General features: G+C 48.0%; 1 protein-coding gene across 9 annotated transcripts in view; it reads right to left on the minus strand.

Annotated features, from left to right (window-relative positions):
* DOCK11 (dedicator of cytokinesis 11) overlaps window positions 1-21,464 on the minus strand; it is a 131,596-nt gene that overhangs the window by 72,830 nt on the left and 37,302 nt on the right. For all 9 annotated transcript variants that reach the window (XM_073358530.1, XM_073358529.1, XM_073358526.1 and 6 more), the window contains exons 2-10: window positions 18,321-18,437; window positions 17,983-18,072; window positions 14,179-14,261; window positions 11,260-11,329; window positions 9,393-9,488; window positions 5,042-5,176; window positions 3,255-3,432; window positions 2,822-2,901; window positions 1,093-1,176 (exon numbers count right to left, since the gene is read on the minus strand). In XM_073358530.1, the coding sequence (XP_073214631.1) occupies window positions 1,093-1,176; window positions 2,822-2,901; window positions 3,255-3,432; window positions 5,042-5,176; window positions 9,393-9,488; window positions 11,260-11,329; window positions 14,179-14,261; window positions 17,983-18,072; window positions 18,321-18,437 (933 nt within the window). The remainder of the gene's footprint in view (window positions 1-1,092; window positions 1,177-2,821; window positions 2,902-3,254; window positions 3,433-5,041; window positions 5,177-9,392; window positions 9,489-11,259; window positions 11,330-14,178; window positions 14,262-17,982; window positions 18,073-18,320; window positions 18,438-21,464) is intronic.

The raw sequence follows: 21,464 nt of genomic DNA on the forward strand, positions 1-21,464 counted from the left end.
AGATCATATTGGCAAAAAGAAAAGGAGTACTTGTGGCACCGATGTAGTGAGCTGTAGCTCACAAAAGCTCATGCTCAAATAAATTGGTTGGTCTCTAAGGTGCCACAAGTACTCCTTTTCTTTTTGCGAATACAGACTAACTCGGCTGCTACTCTGAAACAGATCATATTGAGTTGAAGCTAGAGAAAATCAGGAACTAGGAAATAAACGGAACAGGTTTCTAAAGTCGTGTTAACAGCAGCAGCTTATTCCCTTTAAATTTCACGCGTGCCTTCAGCTCCGTCCCGCTGGCCTCAGGGACCGAGGAGAAATGCTAGCATGCATGCCGAACCTTCCTTTTGCCATCCTGGGGAGGACCTCGGGCCCCCATCATCCCACATGGCGGCTCTGCTGGAGCTGGGGCAGTCTCTCTCTATTCCCCTGACTGTGCAGTGGACAAAGTCGTCCCTTCTATTCCAAAGGTACTGAGCTCAAGCCACATTATCATTGTGCTTGTATCAACGTTTCTATTAACTCTTTCCTATCCGTGTGAATAGAGATTCATTCTTGACACTTTTCCACAGCCCAAACTTCAAAGTTCGTAAAGAACAAATTTAGAGACAAACAGATGTGTTCCCACAGCCTACTTAAAGAAGGGTCAGCTGTCTACATGGTCAAATTAAGGGCTATCATGGAATCAGACTAAGTCCCCGGAAAGGAGCAGTGGGGAAAGACCAAAGCTGGCATTCTGCAGCTGTCAGATAGGAGTCTGAACAGGGAAGAGCCTTTGTGGTTTGGGAGCTTCCGTGTGCCAGCAGCCATCAAGACTTCCTTGATGTGAGAGGTGTTCTGAGCTTTGGTATCTCCAAAACCCGGAACCTGAGCGGCTGGCATATCTCACAAGGACTCAGCAGAGACATGGGCTTGCTGCTTCTCTCATCGGCCTTATCTGTAGAGGTGACTTGACTCCCAGTCATTCTACCGTCTTCCTACAAATCCCATTGCTGCCGGAGGTGACCACAGCCACCCAAGGAAGGAAGGAAGCAGATGACACCAAATGGACTTTTCAGAATGGCTGAACTCTGGAAGACTCTAAGGGGGGGCAGAAATTACCTGGACTTCCGAGTCAAAGGAAAAGAGGTTTTGTCGTCCATCATTTCTGCTTAGTTTATTCAGCTGTTCAGTTTCTCTTCCATACTAGGACAAGGAAAGCATTGATATTACTGAGGAGACCAGGCCACAAGAGAAGCAAGTGTTTGTCTTTGGGAGGAATGGACGCAAAATGTAATAAAAATAAAGAAATCAATATTGTTCAGAGCTGACTGATGACTGGTGCCCTGCTGCACCACCGAACGCCGCACCGGGAAACAGGAGGAATTGGGGTCCCATGGCCTGGCTATGTGACAGGGTCACTCTAAGTGACACAGCCAGCTAGCTACCAGATACCTGCACCTGGCCTACGCAGAGAGTAGTGACGAGCCATCCCCGCCCTGCCAAACAGGAGTGAAGCTGTCAATATTATTGCACCACTTTGGAGGCCAATCTCTTCTTCCCCCCTCTGCACTGCATGTCCCTGGGGTAGATTTGGCGACCTCTATTCCCCGCCATCTCCAGATGCATCCACTGTCCCTTGCTCGATGCCCTCTCCCCCAGCTGAGTTATCCTCTTTTGTGGCTTGGGTGGCACCTTTTACCTTGATGACTCAGGTCAGTTACCTCTGACCCTTCCACTTTCCCACCCCCCACATCCACGCTCAGGCCACGTCTTCTGGGATGTTCGACATGCCCAAACCTGAACTTCTCAGCTTGCTCCCCAAATCACATCCCTCCCGGCCTTTCTCCATCACCATCGGCAACATTCCCATTCTCGGAGTCACTCGGGTCTACAGCCTCATGGCTGTCTGACTCTTCCCCTCTCTTCACCTCCCGGCTCTCACCAAATCCAGCCACGTCTCCCTCCACGGCCTCTCCCTCCGAGATCCGCCCTGTCCCCGCCCACAAAATTCTTCTCTGCAAGCCCTCGTTACCTCTCCCCAGAACTTCTGCGGCCTCCCCGCCTCTCATCTCATCCGCTCCAATATATTCCACGAGCTGCAGCCCAAACGGCTGCTCTGACCCTATCCCCACTGGGTTTCAGACTCCTCACCCTGACTCTGAAGGCTCTCACACAGCACTGCTCTGGGATGCACGTACCCCTCATCTCCTACTGCACTCCCACTCCCTCCCTCCCACCTTTCGGAGGCCTCCAGCCCCTTTCCAGCTCTGTGCCACAGGGCCGGGCACACGCCTCCTGCAGCTCCCTTCCACGAATAGCTCCCCGAAAGGAACAAGAGCACCAGCTCAACAGAGGTTCTCAGACGGAGGCCCTCTCTTCCTCCTGTCTGCAGCTCCTTCCAGGTTTCTGCTCCAGCCACCTCCTTCCCTGCCACTCCCAAAGACATGGACCCTCCCCCCAATACCCCTCCCCCTGCCCCCTCCTGGCTTCAGCCCCCCCTCCCGGGGTTCTTTCTCCTATCCCTGTCCCAGCCGCTGGCTCTGGGAAGCAGCAGCCGCGGTGGTGTGCCTGAGCTGGGATGAGAATACAGGCAGCTCCTTCTGCGGTAACCTCAGCAGCAGGCCTGGGAGCGGCTCCAGCTCGGAGCTTTGGGGCACCCTGATGGGATCCGTACACAAGGAGGCGAAGCCGGTGCCAGCAACATCCCGTGGCTGCCCAGCTCCCCCCAGAGCACAGCTTAGGGACCTTAACCTCAGTCACTTAACAGTGTCAAGTGGGAAGTCCCTTTGCAGTGCCAGCTGCAAGTTAGCTGTGGGAGTTGAGGAAATGGCCACTGTGGACACAATACCTTCATCAGCTCAGGATGCATGCTTCTCTCCAAGCTCTCCAGGATGTTTTCCGATTTCCCTTGGCTGCTCGAGTCATCATCTGTGAAGTCATGAAAAGCAGATGTTCCAAATGACAGGAATGGCGCCTTCTAATCCCATCAGGCCTCCGGGCTCTGCTCCTGAGCCGCTCACTTACAATAGCACAGGGACAACTGATTGGCGCTCTGGAGACGTTGCCATGGGTTCCCCATCCAGCAGAAGAGTCAAATTTCAAATCCACTTTTATCCTACCCACCACAGTGTATGTGCTACTAGTCAAATCTCAGCGTCAGCATTTACTTGCTACAATGGCTATTTTTAATGCAGGAAAGAATGTAAACACCTCCATGCTCCCTAACGACGACGTCAGCGCCGGAATGGTGAAATGAAAGATCTAGTGATTTAAAGACTGACCTGGTACCGACTCCACTGTGTCTTTCCTCTCTTGCACCAAACTCTCCGTATTGATCTGAATGATCTTTTTCAGAGTTACCAGCCACTCCTCCATTTCCTGTTCACTTTCGGCTGCCAGATAGTGGCTGTACTTATCTAGCATCTTGAGTTCAAATGCATAGCGGCGCATTTTGGGGCACTGCACAAACAAACAAGAGAGCGGGCTTCGCATTACACCTCATTAATACTGCCTTCACTTTAGAGCTCAGCTCAGTGCAGAGCTATTAGGAAGCTTCTCCCAGATGAAACATACTACGCAAAAACAACACTGTTACAAATGCCTTACTTCCATAGCACCTTCCATTCCGGGGCATTCCAAAGGGCAATCACTAACTCACACATGCACGGCTCAGCCCCACTGACATGCGGCTAGCTCTGGGGTGGAAAGTAGCAAGCAGCCAAGGTGCAGCCTGTTACACACTAGTGTGAAGGGAAACTTGAGCCCAAGTCACAAGAGAAAATTCCTTCACTTATAAAAAACGTGCCATGGAAGCTTTACAGCACACCCAGGAGCTTGATTTTAAAGACTCGTCCAACCCACCAAGTAGAACTTCTGCCCGGCGCTATAGCAAGAAGCATTAATCAAAAACCAAACTAACATGGTTTCATGGTAGCTCACTTTTCCAACCGCTGCTTGTCTCATAGTAGCATATTCCAGTGAGAAGTCTAGGCAAATCCCATGATGCAACATGTAAAGTACAGTCCATGCCGCCCAGAGTCACAACTGATGGCTACAAAGAAATCTACGGAAACTCACTTTGGAACCTGCATGGACTCTGCACTACTCACCTGAGCATTAGCCCAAACCCACATGCGCCCTGTGGGAGCTACACAATAGACAGAACAAGGTCAGGAGTAAAAACTGTCTCAGTCTTCAGAAGCTGTGTTTTTCCATACACTACTGCTAGTGCATGTGACTAATGCCTGATGGACCTTTCCAAAGAAGGGTTTTTTACATGATCAAAGTACTTGGCTGAAACAGTTTTCCACAGAAGACACCATGATGTTGCAATTTGGGGACATTTTCCACTACCACTCTTTACCATTCACCACTCCTCCTCCTCCTCTCTAACAAGAGCTACAGGAAGCAAACACAGCTCATTTGCATTCTCTTATTATTTGTATTATAATTGTCCTCCAGCAAACCACAGTGTTCAAATACACAGTAAGAGACTCTACCTGCCTGGAAAGGCTTACAATTTTAGGCCCTGCTTCTGTAACCCTGTGCACGGGTGAGTTATTTTACATGTGTGAGTAGTCCCATTGAATTGTGTGTGTACAGGATCCGGACCTAATGTAAGACAAGAGACAACCAGTGGGTGCAGACAGACAGAGAGGAAGGCAGATGAAGGTAACACTGGGGTGAACATCTGACTGCACAGAATAGTTTCTTGCCCTCAATCTTGCATGTAGTTCAAGCACCTTTAGTCCCATTGAAGTCAACGGGGGTGCCTAGAGGTCCCCATCAGGGGACAGGGCCCCTTGGTGGTGGAGAGTGGACAGTCATGAAGAAAAAGAGCGCATACCATCTCAGTATGGATGGCACAGCCAGTTGGGGAACAGGCGGGAGGCGCGGTGGCAGCGAGCCCCAGGTTTTACATGGTCACCGGGAGGCTCTGCCCACCCCCTGCTAGTCGCAGCGATGGCGTTGCTGGTCAGGCTGGCGGGTAGGCAGAGCGCGCAAATGAGATTGGTGAAGCACATGTACAGGGACGAAATCAGGTAGGACTCACCCCTTGTCAACCTACCTGAACAACGTCAATGCAAGCATCCAAGAAGATGCAGCCTTTGGATTCTTTTGAAATTTTCTCGTCTTTATAGGAATTCAGAATATAGGAACCATCCGGCAGTTGCGTGAGGTAAAAATACCGTCTCTTGAATACCTGCAAGAGCAGAACGCCATTCTCATACAAGGGTCACTCTGTGCCACACACAGCCAGCAAGGCACGCATCTGCAGCATTTGGCTTCTCGGTCACTGTACGATACCCTGCTAGGGAAACCAGATGGTCTCTCTGTGCTACACATTTACCAGGTTATTATTAAACCTAAAGATGTTCTCATACTCAGGCTTTGGAAGGCGGAAAGGACAGAAAGCATGTTTCACAGGTCAGCACCCTCACAGACAGGTCTGAAATACAACCCCCCAAAGCTCCTGCGTCTCACACACCTAATTCCAGATTAGTTCCGTTCACCTCTGGCAGTTTGAGACTGTTCGCTTAATGGGGTAATTCAAAACTCCTTAGCAGGGCTGGATTCCACAACTAAAGAAGTCCCTCTCACGCTGGCAATCTGAGGAATTTCCCCCCCAGGTTAGATGGGCAGAGACCCTGGTGGGGGGGGTTCGCCTTCCTCTGCAGCCTGGGGCAGGGGTCACTTGCAGGTTTAAATTCGTGTGAATGGTGGATTTCCCGCAACTTGAAGTCTTGAAACCATGGTTTGAAGACGTCAGTAACTCAGCCAGAGGTTAGAGGTCTATTACAGAAGTGAGGTTCTGTGTCCTGCAATGTGCAGGTGGTCAGACTAGATGATCATGATGGTCCCTTCTGAGCTTAAAGTCGGAGTCTGAATCTGAGCTGGCTCCTAGTTCTGTCCCTCTGCACCCTCTCCTGGAATGGCTCACTTCTGCAAGGTGCTGAGCAAAGCTGACCAAGCAAAGCACTTGAGTCTGTCCACAGCCCCATTGAAATCAATAGGATTACTCATCTGCTTAAGTGTTTTGCTGGATCATGATCAAAGTGCTCAGCATGTTGCAGGAGGAAGCCCTGAATTAATATCTTTGTGGGGGGAAGATGTGCATGATTACAGGCTGGGCCTCCCTTCCCCCCAGTGCAGAGTCTTCATACTGCCTGCACGCCCTCCCCTCCACTGGCTCCTATCCCCTTCAGCTCTAAAAAGAAAAGCCAGGTGGTTACATTAGGGTCTGGGCCATTCAGCTGAGCAAGCATCCGGAGATTCATTCCACCACACAGAAGGTACTTCCAGAACCCTTCGTGATAAAGATCTCAGTAATAGTTGCAATCCAATTGTCAGACAGATGTTGTAACAACACCTTAGCAAACAGTCCAGTGACAGAATCTGAATGGAATCCACGCAACTGGTTGTGTTTCTTTTTGGAGAAAAGAAACTTTTATGGACCAGCCTTGGTTTATTTTCCTGACTCATTCACTCACCCCTAAATGCAATAAGTTTGTCTTAAGTGTCTCCATACCTGAGTTACGACTACAAACATACAGACTGGACTATGCCCTCCAATGCTGCAGCTGCAATCTTGTGCTGCAAGTCAATGGGAGCATAAGACCACACGCACAATTAGTTGCATCTGCAACTTCTTGCTCCTACTGTACTGGATGCCAAATTAAGGCCAGGATGTTTGTGATCCATCCAACTATTATATACTGGGAGCTACAGAGACACAACAAAGATGAGACAAATGTGCTCCTGCCCTAGGTAGTATTCACACAACGCACCTTTCCTGGAGTCTGCTTAGCAGTAGATACTGGCACATAATGCCTAGGAACATTTTGCAATTTCAGCAGTTGGAAAAGTAGCCTCAGATGTTCTCAGGTTTGCTACGAATCAGAAATGTATTTTCTTCTTGCTAGAGACCATGTTTAAAAGGAGCATGAAGGTAGGGCACAGGAGGTCAGGAAAGAGAAATACCACTTGCACTCCCATTTTGAGACTTAGAAAATATTCTCATTGTAATGAGTGCCTGGAACAAATATGGATCAATGCAGCATTTGACCACCACCGATCAGGTTCTACCACTAATTTCATGCCTCCATGAATAGTAAATCTATCACATATTTGATCAGGCCATTCACTTATTGCACAGAATAGGAAGAGTGAATTAAATCTAATCCATTAAAATGTAACACTGAGTTCAGTGTTTAGATGAGTACTGTTTGTGAGCTCTGAGGACTTGAGGCTGATGAATTTTAAGTTTAGAGGATAGTGTAAGCACTTTGGCCCTGATTTAGCAAAGCACTTAGTATGTGTGGACTTAAGCAGGAGCTCAAAGGTAAGCACTGCTTCAGCACTTAGCTGAACTGGGGCCTTCGATACTTCAGTGCTGGGTGCTACAGAAAATCTTAGATTAAACAGATGTGTGTTTAACTAATGTTCAGAAGAGAGGAGAATAAGTTTCTCATGCGATGTTTGATTTCATGCAAAACATTTAACATCCTTCCAATGGAAAGTGCAGAAGCAAGCAGCAGATACAAATATGCTGCATTATTTATATGGATTTTTCCTTTGCAGGCCTGCTGTTACAAAGAATTGTCAGAATGCTGTACCGCTTTTGGAATGACTTGCAGGAACCTAGGAACAGAGCGAATGCCATATCAGATCAGACCATCAGTACAGCCGGCTCAGTATCCCACCTTTGGCAGGGGGGAGTTGTGAAAGCTTCAGATGAAGCAAAAAGAACAACAAAAAATGTTGCTAGACAATTGTGTGGGGCTAGCCAGGGTATTGAGGAGGTCCAGAAAACAAAAAGGGTCCTGATATAGCGATTGCCCGGGGTTAAACTGGACTGGTGTGCAACAGAATCCAAGCTAACCAGAGTCACGCTGGAGAATGTGTCTGCAAGAAAATGCATTGCAAAGAAAAAGGTTACTCTGAAGCAAACGCAGTAAACCGTAAGCCTAATTAAGTTCTGCTTATAAACTGGCTCACCACCAAAAACATTCTGTACATGCTTAGCAACAGCCAGCACCATTCGTTGCCAAGCACATCACTGTAATGAAGGAACTCGGAACTGAGATCATGGCAAAGCTCCTTCTGCAACACCATAATGATGCTTCACTGTGCCAGTACGGATGGCTTCAGACCTTCAAGGTGCTACTGCTTTCTCAGAACTCTAGCAACAGGCATTAGAGAAGTCTTTTGCAAGGAAGAGAAGTGATCAGAACCAACGTTTGCACCAATGGGCACTAATTTTGGGTCCCTTGATTTTTGAGTCACCCTATAGATAACTTGAGCCTGATCTGTAGAAGTGTTACACCCCCACAACTCCAGCTAAGTCAATGGGATTGCAGCTGCTCAGCACCTCTGAAAAACAGGCCTGAGATGCCTCTGGCTGAGCATTTCAGCCTCCCAGGCAGCAACATCCTTGATCATGTGCCTCACTTCACAGGTTGTACATTGATATGCTCTAGCGCAACCAGAAGTTATGGGCTTAGTGCAGAAACTACCGGTCCTCTGGCCTGTACGATACAGGAGGTCAGACTAGATGATCACAGCTCGAGCTTCAATTCAGGCATGTGCTTCTGCACCTCACTGAATCAAGGCATCAGACTGAGAAACTCAAAATCGTGGAATACTTTGGAGAGCTTTTAGTATCCCAACGGGAGCAAAAGAATGTAACGTTTTCTCTCCTGAGTCTTGCTCCTGTTGTAATTTGGAACCCACCCAAGTGTTATCACCAGATCAGTCTCTCTTATCAAGTAACAAAGCAGCTGTTTGCTGAAACAACAAATAGATCCCTGGCTGAGCAAAACCACTTATGCAACTAGTTTGAGCTTCTGTAGTGAAGTCCGAGCTGTGAAGTGCTGCACGGTATCCGGTATCCGATAAAAAGAAGAGCTGAAGACACAGCTGCTGCACAGAAGGTCAGTCCTACTGTATCATCTCAGAGACACCATCCCTGCTTTAAGCACAGAAACTTGTTATTTAGAGTCTAAAAGTTTGGCCATGTGCATACAAGGAAACCAGCATTCAAAAGCCTTTTTTAAAATTTTTTTTAGGCCAGCTGTTTTGGTTAATTCAATTGTCCTCCTCTTCTGGGCCTTGGGCGCTGATTCAGAAGGCGAGCATGGGTTTGCTTTAACCTACCTCTCTTCTTATCCTGCCCTTCGTGATCCAAAGCGACTAGTCTATGCACTGCTTGTCAGGGTTCAGCAAAGATCGCACTGCAGAAAGGGACTCGTCCAGAGGGAGGCTCTGTAAGACAGTTACAGAGGGGCCCAAACCAAAACCCAGCAGCCAGACTTGGAAGCTTGGATCTGAACGGAGACACTTGGCTACAAAGCTCCACCTTGTAAATGAGAACCCTCCCCGCACTGCTCTGGCATGACAGCATATGGAATTAAGCTCACCTTCATGGTAACAGTGATTGTACTATTGACATTTGCTTTGTACAGCCAGCCTTGTTTGATGATTCCACCCTTCTGAGAGCACAATGAGGACGAGTCCTGGAACAAAACAGGAGATTAGAAAGAGGTGATGTCAGTGCTAACCAGGTCCTGACCCTGCCACTGTGCCACATGCAAAAAGTTCCCATGGAGGGGAACTTTAAGGCTCATTTACACTAGGAAGTTGCACTGAATTAATCGTTCAAGTGGTATTACCCGCAACACGGATGCAGTTTTAGCGATATACAGTTTTGTAATGGCACCGCTATTCTTGTACAGAAAGGGGAATATCCATACTGGTATGGGTCACCCTTATACTGGTATAACTGCATCCACCTGAGAGCTATTACTGGTATAATACTACAGTTAAAAAGAAAAAAAAAATCACAACCCCTACCCATACCAGTTATACTGGTAAAACTTTTCGGTGTAAGCCAGGCCTTAGCATCTGCCCAGCTCGTCATACTCAGCGTTTTTCCACGTGTAGATCTCACAGTGCTCTACGTGGGGGCACGCATAATTATCCCCATTGCACAGGCCGGGAAGCAACTTGCTAAAAGTTTCAGAGCCAGTCAGTAGCATAGTGGGGGATAGAACCTAGGCCTCCTGGCCCCCTAGAGAGCAGCTTCCAAGCCTCACAATTCAAGACTCTGCGGTGACAATGGAAATATTCACAGTGCTTTACGTCTGTGACTAACGTCCAGGATTTCTCCTTGCTGACAGTTCACCCTTTTCCATGAACACATTGCTTTTCACTGAAGTTCTTTTACCTAATCCTGATGCGAAAGCACTATTGGAAAATTACAAAGAGCACAGTCCATGTTTGGTCAGACACAAGCCAAGATGAGGAATTACAGTTCAGCTAAGAAGGAGTATGGAAGCACTCCCTCAAATTACTTTAGTATTTTCATTGGAGTATTTTATTTGGGGAACTGCTTAAAAGAAAACAATTCTATTATATTTTGAGGGTTTATTTTTGTCCTTTGCTTTCCAGAAAGCACCTTGTGTAACTTACTGCACAATACCGCATCTAGATAGAGTGAGAAGCTATTAAAGGAAAGAACTACACACAGCTAATGACACAAGCCAACAAAACAACCAGGAAATTCAGGGTTGGGCCCAACAATCAATTCTCGACTATAAAGAGCCGTTCCGGTCTGCCGCTAAAAGGCACATCCAGGACATGCACAGCAGTCATTAAAAATGCATACGAAACATCACTTTCAAATCTTCAGCCTTGGTAAAACACAAGCTGCTTTTTTCCTTTAATAAATTCATCAGCTGTGATGCCTCACGGCCACATCAAATTTAAACACATTTAGGCTACAGTGTCCAACAATTTTAGACTAAAACTTATTAACAACTTCCATTGCAAGGCAGAAGAGAGTCAGACCCTGTGCCTTTAAACGAGCCGCAACACCATTTTGCAAGATTCCTTTACACACGGAACCTACCTGTTCACTTTTGATTGAAGTAGATTTAATTAAAACCTTCACACAAAGAATTGCTTAGTAATTTTCTTGGCCTCTCCGTTTCGTACTGCTGCACAATACCAGATGGAGAGCCAAAGAAAGCATCCAGGGAAAAACATTCCGGTGAACTGAAAGGAAGCACATGCCTACTAATTCATAAGCTTCTTGGCTCTAAGAGATTATCTTGTAACACCTGCGGTCGAATAATTGTCTGTAGCCTTGTCCCAACCGCTCAGAAAAGGGAATGGGCCGTCAGTGTATGATTTCCCAGCAGGAGCATTCCAGACTGGCACTTTGCCTGGTGTGAATTGTTCCAGCTGGAATGCACAGTGCTACGGAGACATTTATCTTTCCCTTACCTCATCCTTCTCAACGTCTTCATCAATCTCAAATATATGGTTTGGAATCTTCTCCGGTCTAAAGGATTTGCTGAAAATATAACGCAATATGTAAGACAGCCACACAAAAGGGAAGAATTATGGACAATAGTAAAGAATGGGTACTGGTCCTCTTGTCACTGCTGGGCATGTTCATGCATGCAATGGAATGAGTAGGCTCAACAACAGATATTATTTGCAAAAATTGATGTGGATGAGTGGGGAGGGGGTAGGACAATGGAAGGCCATACATTTGTGTGTGTCGCCATGACATGTCAAAAGCGGGTGGCTGCCTAAAAGATATGCCTTAGCTCAAGCAGAAGTTACTGGGCTTGGAGAAATCCCTGAGAGAAATTATCTGGCCTGTTCCCTGCAGAAAGCCAGACTAGATCATCATAATGGTTCCCTTCAGACCTTGAAATCTATGGATCTTGTTGCTTCTCTGGGAGAAAATGATATAAACATGCAGAAGTCTCAATCAAAGCTTGTACGTGAACCTCCCCCCATGCCCTCTTCACACGCACCGAAGCTGGGCTTCACGCTGAACATACACTTCAGTACAAGTGAAACCTACAGGAACTGGTGCCTTAATTGACCACCAAAGAGATCTTTGCATTTAAAAAACCTCCAAGTCATTCTGAAGCCTGATTTCCTGACCAAACGTGACCGAAGTCTGACTTCCGACCAAAGTCCACAGGTGGGTGGCCCATGACCTTGCTCTACCTGTAGAATGCCCATAGCCTTTATAGGGCCAAATCCTGCTTGCCTTACTCACCTGTGTAGTCCCATTTACGTCACTGGCACTTCTTGTTTGAGTGAGGCAAGCAAGGGCGGGAGGTGAGTGGCTTCTTCCTTTGGTTTTTGTTACACTAGTGTAACTTCGCCAACTTCAGTGCAGTTATTGCTGGTTCGCATGAGCAGGACCGAGTCAAGGGACCGGCCCATCATTTATTTTGCAAAACCCAACAAAGATCAGATAGCAAGAGCATGTGCAAACTGAATGTAATTCAAGCACCAATGGCCTCCTCTCGTGCATGGCTTTCACGCCACCTGCATGGAGCAGGCCTCTTGCACGTCGAGCTGGCGGGGAATTTTTTGACATAAAATTTTTTCATCTAAAAATGCCAATTTGTGGAAACCAAACCTGTTTGCAAGACAAGGCCCTTTCTGACGAACCTCCTGACCAGAAACGTGTTTGGGGAAAGGTGTTGAAATTGTTAAGCCACCTCTTTTGGATGTTTTCAAAATGAAAAATTCCAGGTTTCCGGTTCAGAGTGACTCTCTGTTTTAAAATGTAAGCCACTTAGACTGAAAAGGGTTAAAAGGGAAAAGGCTGAAACTGAAACAAAATGTTCACAATTCCAGAACTAAAACATTTTGATCCACCTGAGACAATTATTTGTTTGGTTCACAAAAATTTCCAGATTTTGACTTTTTGTCTCAATTCAGGACAGCAAAACTTTTCAAGCTCAAAACCACTCACAGCGCAGGCATATAGTTTATATATATAAACCTTCCTTAGAGGTTTTTAAGGTCAGGCTTGACAAAGCCCTGGCTGGGATGATTTAACTGGGAATTGGTCCTGCTTTGAGCAGGGGGTTGGACTAGATGATCTTCTGGGGTCCCTTCCAACCCTGATATTCTATGATTCTATGATTCAAAGCCAGCTGTCCCCCAGCTCTGCCTCTCCAGAGGAGTCATTAGCAAGACGAGGCTGTCAGCATACCACCAGAGCTTTGTCTGAAGTGGTTTGAGAAGGGATGGGGGCAAAACTGGCCCCACCCAGCACATAACCACCCATCCATCAGACATGCACGTGCTTGTCTGAAGATGGAGGCACAAAATGAGATTAGCCTTTGGCTGGAATAACACAAGGGCTGGCATTTTAATGCACAAAGCTCTCTTCAGCATTGCCAGTGTTGATGGCAATATTCTTATTCCCACAGGACTGGGATTTCCCCACCATGTTAGGCACAAGCAGGATTGACGTGAGCAAGGAATAATGCTGTATAGCGTGCTGTGACTGTCAGCATTCAGAGACAATGGGATTCCTGATTCGGGATGAGCAGTCTGTGCTGAAGCTACTTATTCTGCCACATGCCCTGAATTTAGGCTCTTCCTGTCATATCCGCTGATGGAAGGAGGATGTTTGCACATTGACAGATACAATGTGAACAAACCCCTGTAGTATCTCCTGCAGTTCCTTGATACAGTCTGAGTGACACAGGCCTCTGGCTTGCAAACCCTAAATAAAGGGCAAGTAAATCTCATGAGAAGATACGGGGGTGGGGCAAACATCAGGGAACAGAAAATATTAGTGGCTTGTTGGATCAATAACAATATTTCATAAGAGCGGCCAGACTGGGTCAGACCAATGGTATCCTGTCTTCTAACAGCCAGGTGCTTCAGAGGGAACGAACAGAACAGGACAATTATGGAGTGATCCATAATGTTGTCCAGTCCCAGCTTCTGGCAGTCAGAGACTAGGGATATCCAGAGCATGGGTTTGCGTCCCTGACTGTCTTGGACAATAGTCAGTGATGGACCTATCCTCCATTAATTTATCTCGTTCCTTTTTGAACCCAGTTATACTTTTGTCCTTCACAACATCCCTTGGCAATAAGTTCCACAGGTTAACTGTGCATTGTGTGAAGAAGTGCTTTCTTTTGTTTTAAACCTGCTGCCTCGTAATTTCAGTGGGTGACCCCTGGCTCTTGTGATAGGTGAAGGGATAAATAACATTTCCCTGTTCACTTTCTCCACACCACTCACAATTTTATAGACCTCTATCATTTCCCCTTGAGTCATCTCTTTTCTAAGCTGAAACTTAGACCTGATCATACCACAGTCTAGCAAGGTTATTAAGACTTCCTAGTATCCCAGAAGAGAAAGATCACTTACCATGGCAACATCCGGAAGTCACCCGAGTATTCTTCATATTTATAGTTCACCACATGCCAGTCTGAGTGGTACGTTTTAATGCACTGCGAGGAGAATGATGCATGTTCTGTGAAATCACAGCACGCTAAGCAAAACCACGCACAACGCTTAAGAATGAAGAGTTACTAGTCAGACGCTGGGTCTGGCATTAAGGTAACAAGCATACACAATAGGTTGGACAAAGACTTTGTGGAGTTGTTTCATTTATCCTGGACTGGGGAAACTAAACAACACAGCATTCCTTTGAGACCTAGATACACATGTGAGGATCCCCTGGGGGACTAACTTGAAGGGGAAAGGAGTCCAGGAGAGCTGGCTGTATTTCAAGGAATCCCTGTTGAGGTTACAGGGACAAACCATCCCGATGAGTCGAAAGAATAGTAAATATGGCAGGCGACCAGCTTGGCTTAATGGTGAAATCCTAGCGGATCTTAAACATAAAAAAGAAGCTTACAAGAAGTGGAAGGTTGGACATATGACCAGGGAAGAGTATAAAAATATTGCTCGGGCATGTAGGAATGTTATCAGGAGGGCCAAATCGCACCTGGAGCTGCAGCTAGCCAGAGATGTCAAGAGTAACAAGAAGGGTTTCTTCAGGTATGTTGGCAACAAGAAGAAAGCCAAGGAATGTGTGGGCCCCTTACTGAATGAGGGAGGCAACCTAGTGACAGAGGATGTGGAAAAAGCTAATGTACTCAATGCTTTTTTTGCCTCTGTTTTCACTAACAAGGTCAGCTCCCAGACTGCTGCGCTGGGCATCACAAAATGCGGAAGAGATGGCCAGCCCTCTGTGGAGAAAGAGGTGGTTAGGGACTATTTAGAAAAGCTGGACGAGCACAAGTCCATGGGGCCGGACGAGTTGCATCCGAGAGTGCTGAAGGAATTGGCGGCTGTGATTGCAGAGCCATTGGCCATTATCTTTGAAAACTCGTGGCGAACCGGGGAAGTCCCGGATGACTGGAAAAAGGCTAATGTAGTACCAATCTTTAAAAAAGGGAAGAAGGAGGATCCTGGGAACTACAGGCCAGTCAGCCTCACCTCAGTCCCTGGAAAAATCATGGAGCAGGTCCTCAAAGAATCAATCCTGAAGCACTTGCATGAGAGGAAAGTGATCAGGAACAGCCAGCATGGATTCACCAAGGGAAGGTCACGCCTGACTAATCTAATCGCCTTTTATGATGAGATTACTGGTTCTGTGAATGAAGGGAAAGCAGTGGATGTATTGTTTCTTGACTTTAGCAAAGCTTTTGACACGGTCTCCCACAGTATTCTTGTCAGCAAGTTAAGGAAGTATGGGCTGGATGAATGCACTATAAGGTGGGTAGAAAGCTGGCTAGATTGTCGGGCTCAACGGGTAGTGATCAATGGCTCCATGTCTAGTTGGCAGCCGGTATCAAGTGGAGTGCCCCAAGGGTCGGTCCTGGGGCCGGTTTTGTTCAATATCTTCATAAATGATCTGGAGGATGGTGTGGATTGCACTCTCAGCAAATTTGCGGATGATACTAAACTGGGAGGAGTGGTAGATACGCTGGAGGGGAGGGATAGGATACAGAAGGACCTAGACAAATTGGAGGATTGGGCCAAAAGAAATCTGATGAGGTTCAATAAGGATAAGTGCAGGGTCCTGCACTTAGGACGGAAGAACCCAATGCACAGCTACAGACTAGGGACCGAATGGCAAGGCAGCAGTTCTGCGGAAAAGGACCTAGGGGTGACAGTGGACGAGAAGCTGGATATGAGTCAGCAGTGTGCCCTTGTTGCCAAGAAGGCCAATGGCATTTTGGGATGTATAAGTAGGGGCATAGCGAGCAGATCGAGGGACGTGATCGTTCCCCTCTATTCGACATTGGTGAGGCCTCATCTGGAGTACTGTGTCCAGTTTTGGGCCCCACACTTCAAGAAGAATGTGGATAAATTGGAGAGAGTCCAGCGAAGGGCAACAAAAATGATTAGGGGACTGGAACACATGAGTTATGAGGAGAGGCTGAGGGAGCTGGGATTGTTTAGCCTGCAGAAGAGAAGAATGAGGGGGGATTTGATAGCTGCTTTCAACTACCTGAAAGGGGGTTCCAAAGAGGATGGCTCTAGACTGTTCTCAATGGTAGCAGATGACAGAACGAGGAGTAATGGTCTCAAGTTGCAGTGGGGGAGGTTTAGATTGGATATTAGGAAAAACTTTTTCACTAAGAGGGTGGTGAAACACTGGAATGCGTTACCTAGGGAGGTGGTAGAATCTCCTTCCTTAGAGGTTTTTAAGGTCAGGCTTCACAAAGCCCTGGCTGGGATGATTTAACTGGGAATTGGTTCTGCTTCGAGCAGGGGGTTGGACTAGATGACCTTCTGGGGTCCCTTCCAACCCTGATATTCTATGATTCTATGATGGCTGCTTCCAGAGCATCCCCTCCTGGGCTCAGGGTGAATCTGCAAGAGGCCCCCTGCCTCAATTTCTCTATTCCAAGGGGCCGGTCACCTGCACACATTCTCCACCATGTCACAAGCCTTCCATGGGCTGCCCTCCTGTGGCAGACCATGGCACGACCGGTGCAGTCACCTCACTAGTCCTCAGCCCAGTCCCTCTAGCTGGGAGGCTCCTCCGCCCTATTTCTGTCCCGGGTTTGCTTCTAGCTCTTGGCCGGAGACATCGACAGGCTCAGCCCTCCACCACTCCCCGGCCTGCAGCCCTCTCTGGCCCTCTGGCTTCAGCTCTCTCGCTCGGAGAGCCGCCAGGCATCTCCCTCTGCTGCTCCAAGTATCCAGCCCTTTCTGGCCAGCGGAGATTTGTGGGTGACCCATGACTGCCTCCTCCTCTGACCGGCCAGATCCACAGCTTGACGAGGGACCTCTCGCCGCTCCCTCCTTCTGGGGCGTCCCCTCCCCGAGGCGCTCCATCCTGCTTGGCTCCTTCTCTGAGCTCGCGGCCCCTGGACTCTCCCTCGCCTCTGGACCCTCTCCCATTTCATACTCCCCAGGGCAGCCCCACCCTCCTCACTACACCAAACGAGGTGCGCCTGGCCTGGACAGGAGAGTTGCCGAGTTACAAGGCACACAGAGCCTCTCTCCAGCTGCCCGGGTGCTGGAACCTGCGCTTGCCGAGGCCGCGGCCGTCAGACCTGGCCAGTGCGGCTGAACGCCCAGCCTGGTGCACTGATTTTCAGAGCACGCCGAGCACCTGCCTCTGAGAGAGTCAGGCTCCTTTAAAGGGGTCTCAAAACAGTCACCCACCAATGGCACCTCTGCCGGGGTTCCCCCTTGACCCCCACGCTGGCCGCGCGGGAGCTGGGCTCCCCACCCGTCCCCACCTGCAGCTGCCCAGGAACCACTCTCAAGGGCACAGCTGCCGCGGCCAAGGGGAGCCCCCGCCGGGTCCTTTTCCATTTGGTGCTGCTGAGAGCAGCTGCTCTCGGGTGTCTCCCTTCCCCCGTCTCGCTCCTGCCGGCGCACACACAGGAGCCTCTCCAGCGGCTCGGAGGCACCACAGGCAGAAGCAGTGAAGCCTCTGCCTTCCCCTCCCCCCCTTAAGGCCGTGGGGGTGCGTACTGCACCCCACAGAGCTGGGGGCAGCAGGTGGCTCATAAACTGCTTCTGCCAGATAGAAAACAAGAGCTGTTACTCCAGGCCTGAAGTTACAGCTCCCCTGCATCACAGACGAGGCCAGCAAAGCAACTTGCAGCCTTATCTGCCATTAGCTGCAGAGCCGCCTGGAGATTATTTCCCCTGAAGGACAAGGAGCTGCAACGCTGCATGTCAAAGGCCTTTGCACCCTACCTCTCTGACAAAGAGACTCTGAGCCTTCCTTTGAGCGTCTTCTGGCACCGTAGACTGGACAGTCCTCTGCTGGCGACCTATCACCGAGATCTGCGGGGAGGGAGGGAATAGAAAAAGAGATTTCATAGTTAATTGGGCCCTTATAAATTTTCAGTGAAAATAATAAATACTCTGGGCCTGATTCAAGGTCTGGTCACTCCCATTTGACCTGGTTGTAAGGCCTTTGAAATCAATGTAGAAGTGGACACTGAAATCAAAGGGGGTTCCCCAGCATGGGAGTGGGTCAGTGGAGGAATGGATTAGGCCTTATATGTGAGAAGGAGCCAACACAAACTCACAGACACATCTTCCATCGGAAACATGAGCAGATCACGGAGAGGATCGCTGTAGATCTGGGCTTTCCTTTGCTGGACCACATTCTCGTAGTCCAGGGGTTCAATCACTTTGGTTTTTTCCTGAAGGAAAATAAAAGCAGAATAACAAAAGAGATAGTGAACAAAAATTGCAAATGTTGTACCTGAGACACTCAACCAAGAACTGAGATTCACTTCCCCAACACGAGTCATCAGTTCCACTTCTGCCCGAGGTTGGGTGCTACCGAATCTGGGTTACGCCAGGAGCCCTTTTCAAATCACATTAGTGACTTACAGCAATCTGCGCTTCCACAGCAATGTTCACCTGAGGATTTCAAAGCCTGGTACCAGGGAATTACTCATTACATCAGCCTTACAATCCTCCTGCCGTGTAGGTGAACATTACTATGCACATCCTCCAGGGTGAATCAGAGGTTCAGTGACATGCCCATGGTCACACAACTGCCTACAGAAAGAACAATCATCCTGATGGCTTTAAGCACTAGGCGCCCCGGTTCACACTCCCTCTCTCCCTTTAGCGTGGAAAACAAGCTGCCTGGACAGGTTAGCGGTCGTGCTTTTACAGCCCCTGCAAGGCACGGTACGTACCATTAGGAGTAGCTCACCTGCACTAGTCGAACCCCGCTGCAATGAGACCCCAACACTCAGTGTCGCTTGAGCCTTCCCTGTTTGAGGCTTGTTATGTGATGTGAACTGACAAGGTTTACGGGGCCTCGGGAAGCCTGCCATTCGCCAAGACGAAAGCAAACCAGCTGTTCCGAGCTCTGACTAGGAATCTTGCAGGATGGAAAGGAAGATCAACTCAATAATCCCTTTCAACACTTGAAACCTGAACGCCTAGCAATAAATCACGCCTCCAGGCCCACTGCCAGGCGAGAGTTTGTGGCAAGAACGATCGTAAACTCTCCAGGCCTGATTTTGCTTTCACTTCAAACGCGGGCTCGCCTACGTTCCAGGCACGAGACCAGCAGAGCTACACCATGGCAGCTGCGCCATCATAGTGCCGGCCCCCGCTACAGCGACGGAGGGGGCTTTTCGTTCCACCCCCTGAGAGGGAGCAGCGAGGTCGAAAGAATAATTCTCCCATTGACCTAGCAGTGTCTACACCAGGCCTTACTTTGGCTTAACTATAAGGCTGTGAATTTTTCACAGCTCTGAGCAATGTGGCTAAGGTTTAGGTGAAGACCTGGGCTATGGTAAACCAGGAGTAACTCCACTGAAATCCATGGGGGTCACACTGGGTAAAACTGGGGAGAGAACCCAGTCAAGCCCTTTATAAGTCATTGATAAACATCTCTCGCTAGCAATGACTGTTCCACCTTTTTCCATACAGATCTGCCCATCGCCGAATTGATAACAGCTGCATATTTGATCATACGGAGGTGTCATCACATACATACTACGTTACTCTATCAGAAGATACAGCTTTACAATTTACTGCCTGCCACGGAAGGCCATTCCTTTTTTTTTTCCTTCCCAATTATTGCTGTTGCTGAAGAGAAAAACCAAATTATTATGTTATCCTTGGCAAGGTGCTTTTATCCGACCCCTTTGGGAGTCGGCATGCGTTAGCCCACAGCACTGCTGCGAAGGTATTGTAAAACCACTATGCTATTCGCTGCTTTTCCTTTAGCCAGATTAGAGAGCACCAAAAATGAACAAAGGCTAAAAAAAGGGGGACAAAAAAAAAAGCAACGAACAGGAAAATTTACTCCAGGTCCAGCCCAGACTTTGGATTTCAGAAGCAATTATCAGACGCTTATCACAAGAGCTATGAAAATTAAACTTTAGACCAAATTCTTTTCAAAGGTTATAGACGTTGGGGAAGGATCACACTGAATGGAAAAATGAACTTCAGTCTATTAGCCTGGCCCTGTTGGGGAGTTAGGAGAAAAGTGTAACACTAAACAGCCCCTCCACAGAGGCTGTTTAATCCGTCTCCGCAGAGATTTTGATTACGTTTCACTCTGGAACCGGAGATAACCCACGTCACAAGAGTAGCATGTTCAGGTGAAGCAGCAACATACTATTTTTAACCACCAATAAACTTTGCTCCAGACTCATGGGCATGTTTTGGTTGTGGCCCACTTTCATGTAATTAAATATTAAGCCACCATCCCATCCTACAGGAAAGTATCCCACTGAGGTTCAAGGCAGTTTCTCTTAAGCCAGGCATAGAGGGTCAGGCCCAAGAGAAGAACTGTTATAAAGAATGAGAAGTGAAGCATTCAGCAGCTTATATTTTGCAGGTGACCATCAAAATTCCAGCAACTGCCCTGTGCAAAAGCCTCACAGATAACAGCTTCTGCTTCAGAGACAAATGGCCTCAGCACGAGGGGCTCCTAGCACCCACAACTCCCCATTTCGCTTTCAAACACAGAACTGTGGGTGCTGAGCACAACAGAGGATCAGACCCAAATGCATTTCTGAACAGCCGGGCAGAACACACTGAGAATGCTACACAAGTAGCAGGACTGACAACCCCAAATGTTAAACGAGCCAGGCCATAAAACATCAAGAGATTGGCTTAAATATTGAGAGTTTTTTTTAAAAAATCATACATAATAAGTTCTTTTTCTTGGCTTTCTGGTTTCTGAATCTTTAGAGTGTGCTGGGGTCGTATTTTCAAGCTTTCTTCTACAACCATACAGGCTAGAGACTGACTTTTTTTTTTTTAAATGAACACAGAGTCTCACGCAATCACAGGACTCCAGCAGCTGGGGATTTAAGGAAAACACCATCGATAGTGAAAGTTGGCAACACTGTGTTGACATTTGGCAATCAGTCAGAGGCCCCAGAACTGGCTGGCTGGCTACGAACTACCTCGAAGAGTCTCTCTGGAAACACTGCTTTTGAGAAACAGGAACACCAGCCATATCAGATGGACTGTCCCAGATCAGATCCTTGGCACCCGCCAGCGAGCACTTGATGGGACTCAGAATGGAAGTGGGGTGCAACGGCGGCTTTAAATGAAACTTGTGCTCGCACGATCCTGGGACCACCCTGTGCAGCACGAGCTAGAGCCTCCTGAAGGATGGGAACTTTAACTCTCTCCTCACACCCATTTGGGCCTGATCCCAGGAGACCCTTAGCGCACCCTGACATTTG

The sequence above is a fragment of the Lepidochelys kempii genome, chromosome 9, assembly GCF_965140265.1.
Source record: "Lepidochelys kempii isolate rLepKem1 chromosome 9, rLepKem1.hap2, whole genome shotgun sequence".
In the NCBI taxonomy this organism is placed as follows: domain Eukaryota; kingdom Metazoa; phylum Chordata; order Testudines; family Cheloniidae; genus Lepidochelys; species Lepidochelys kempii.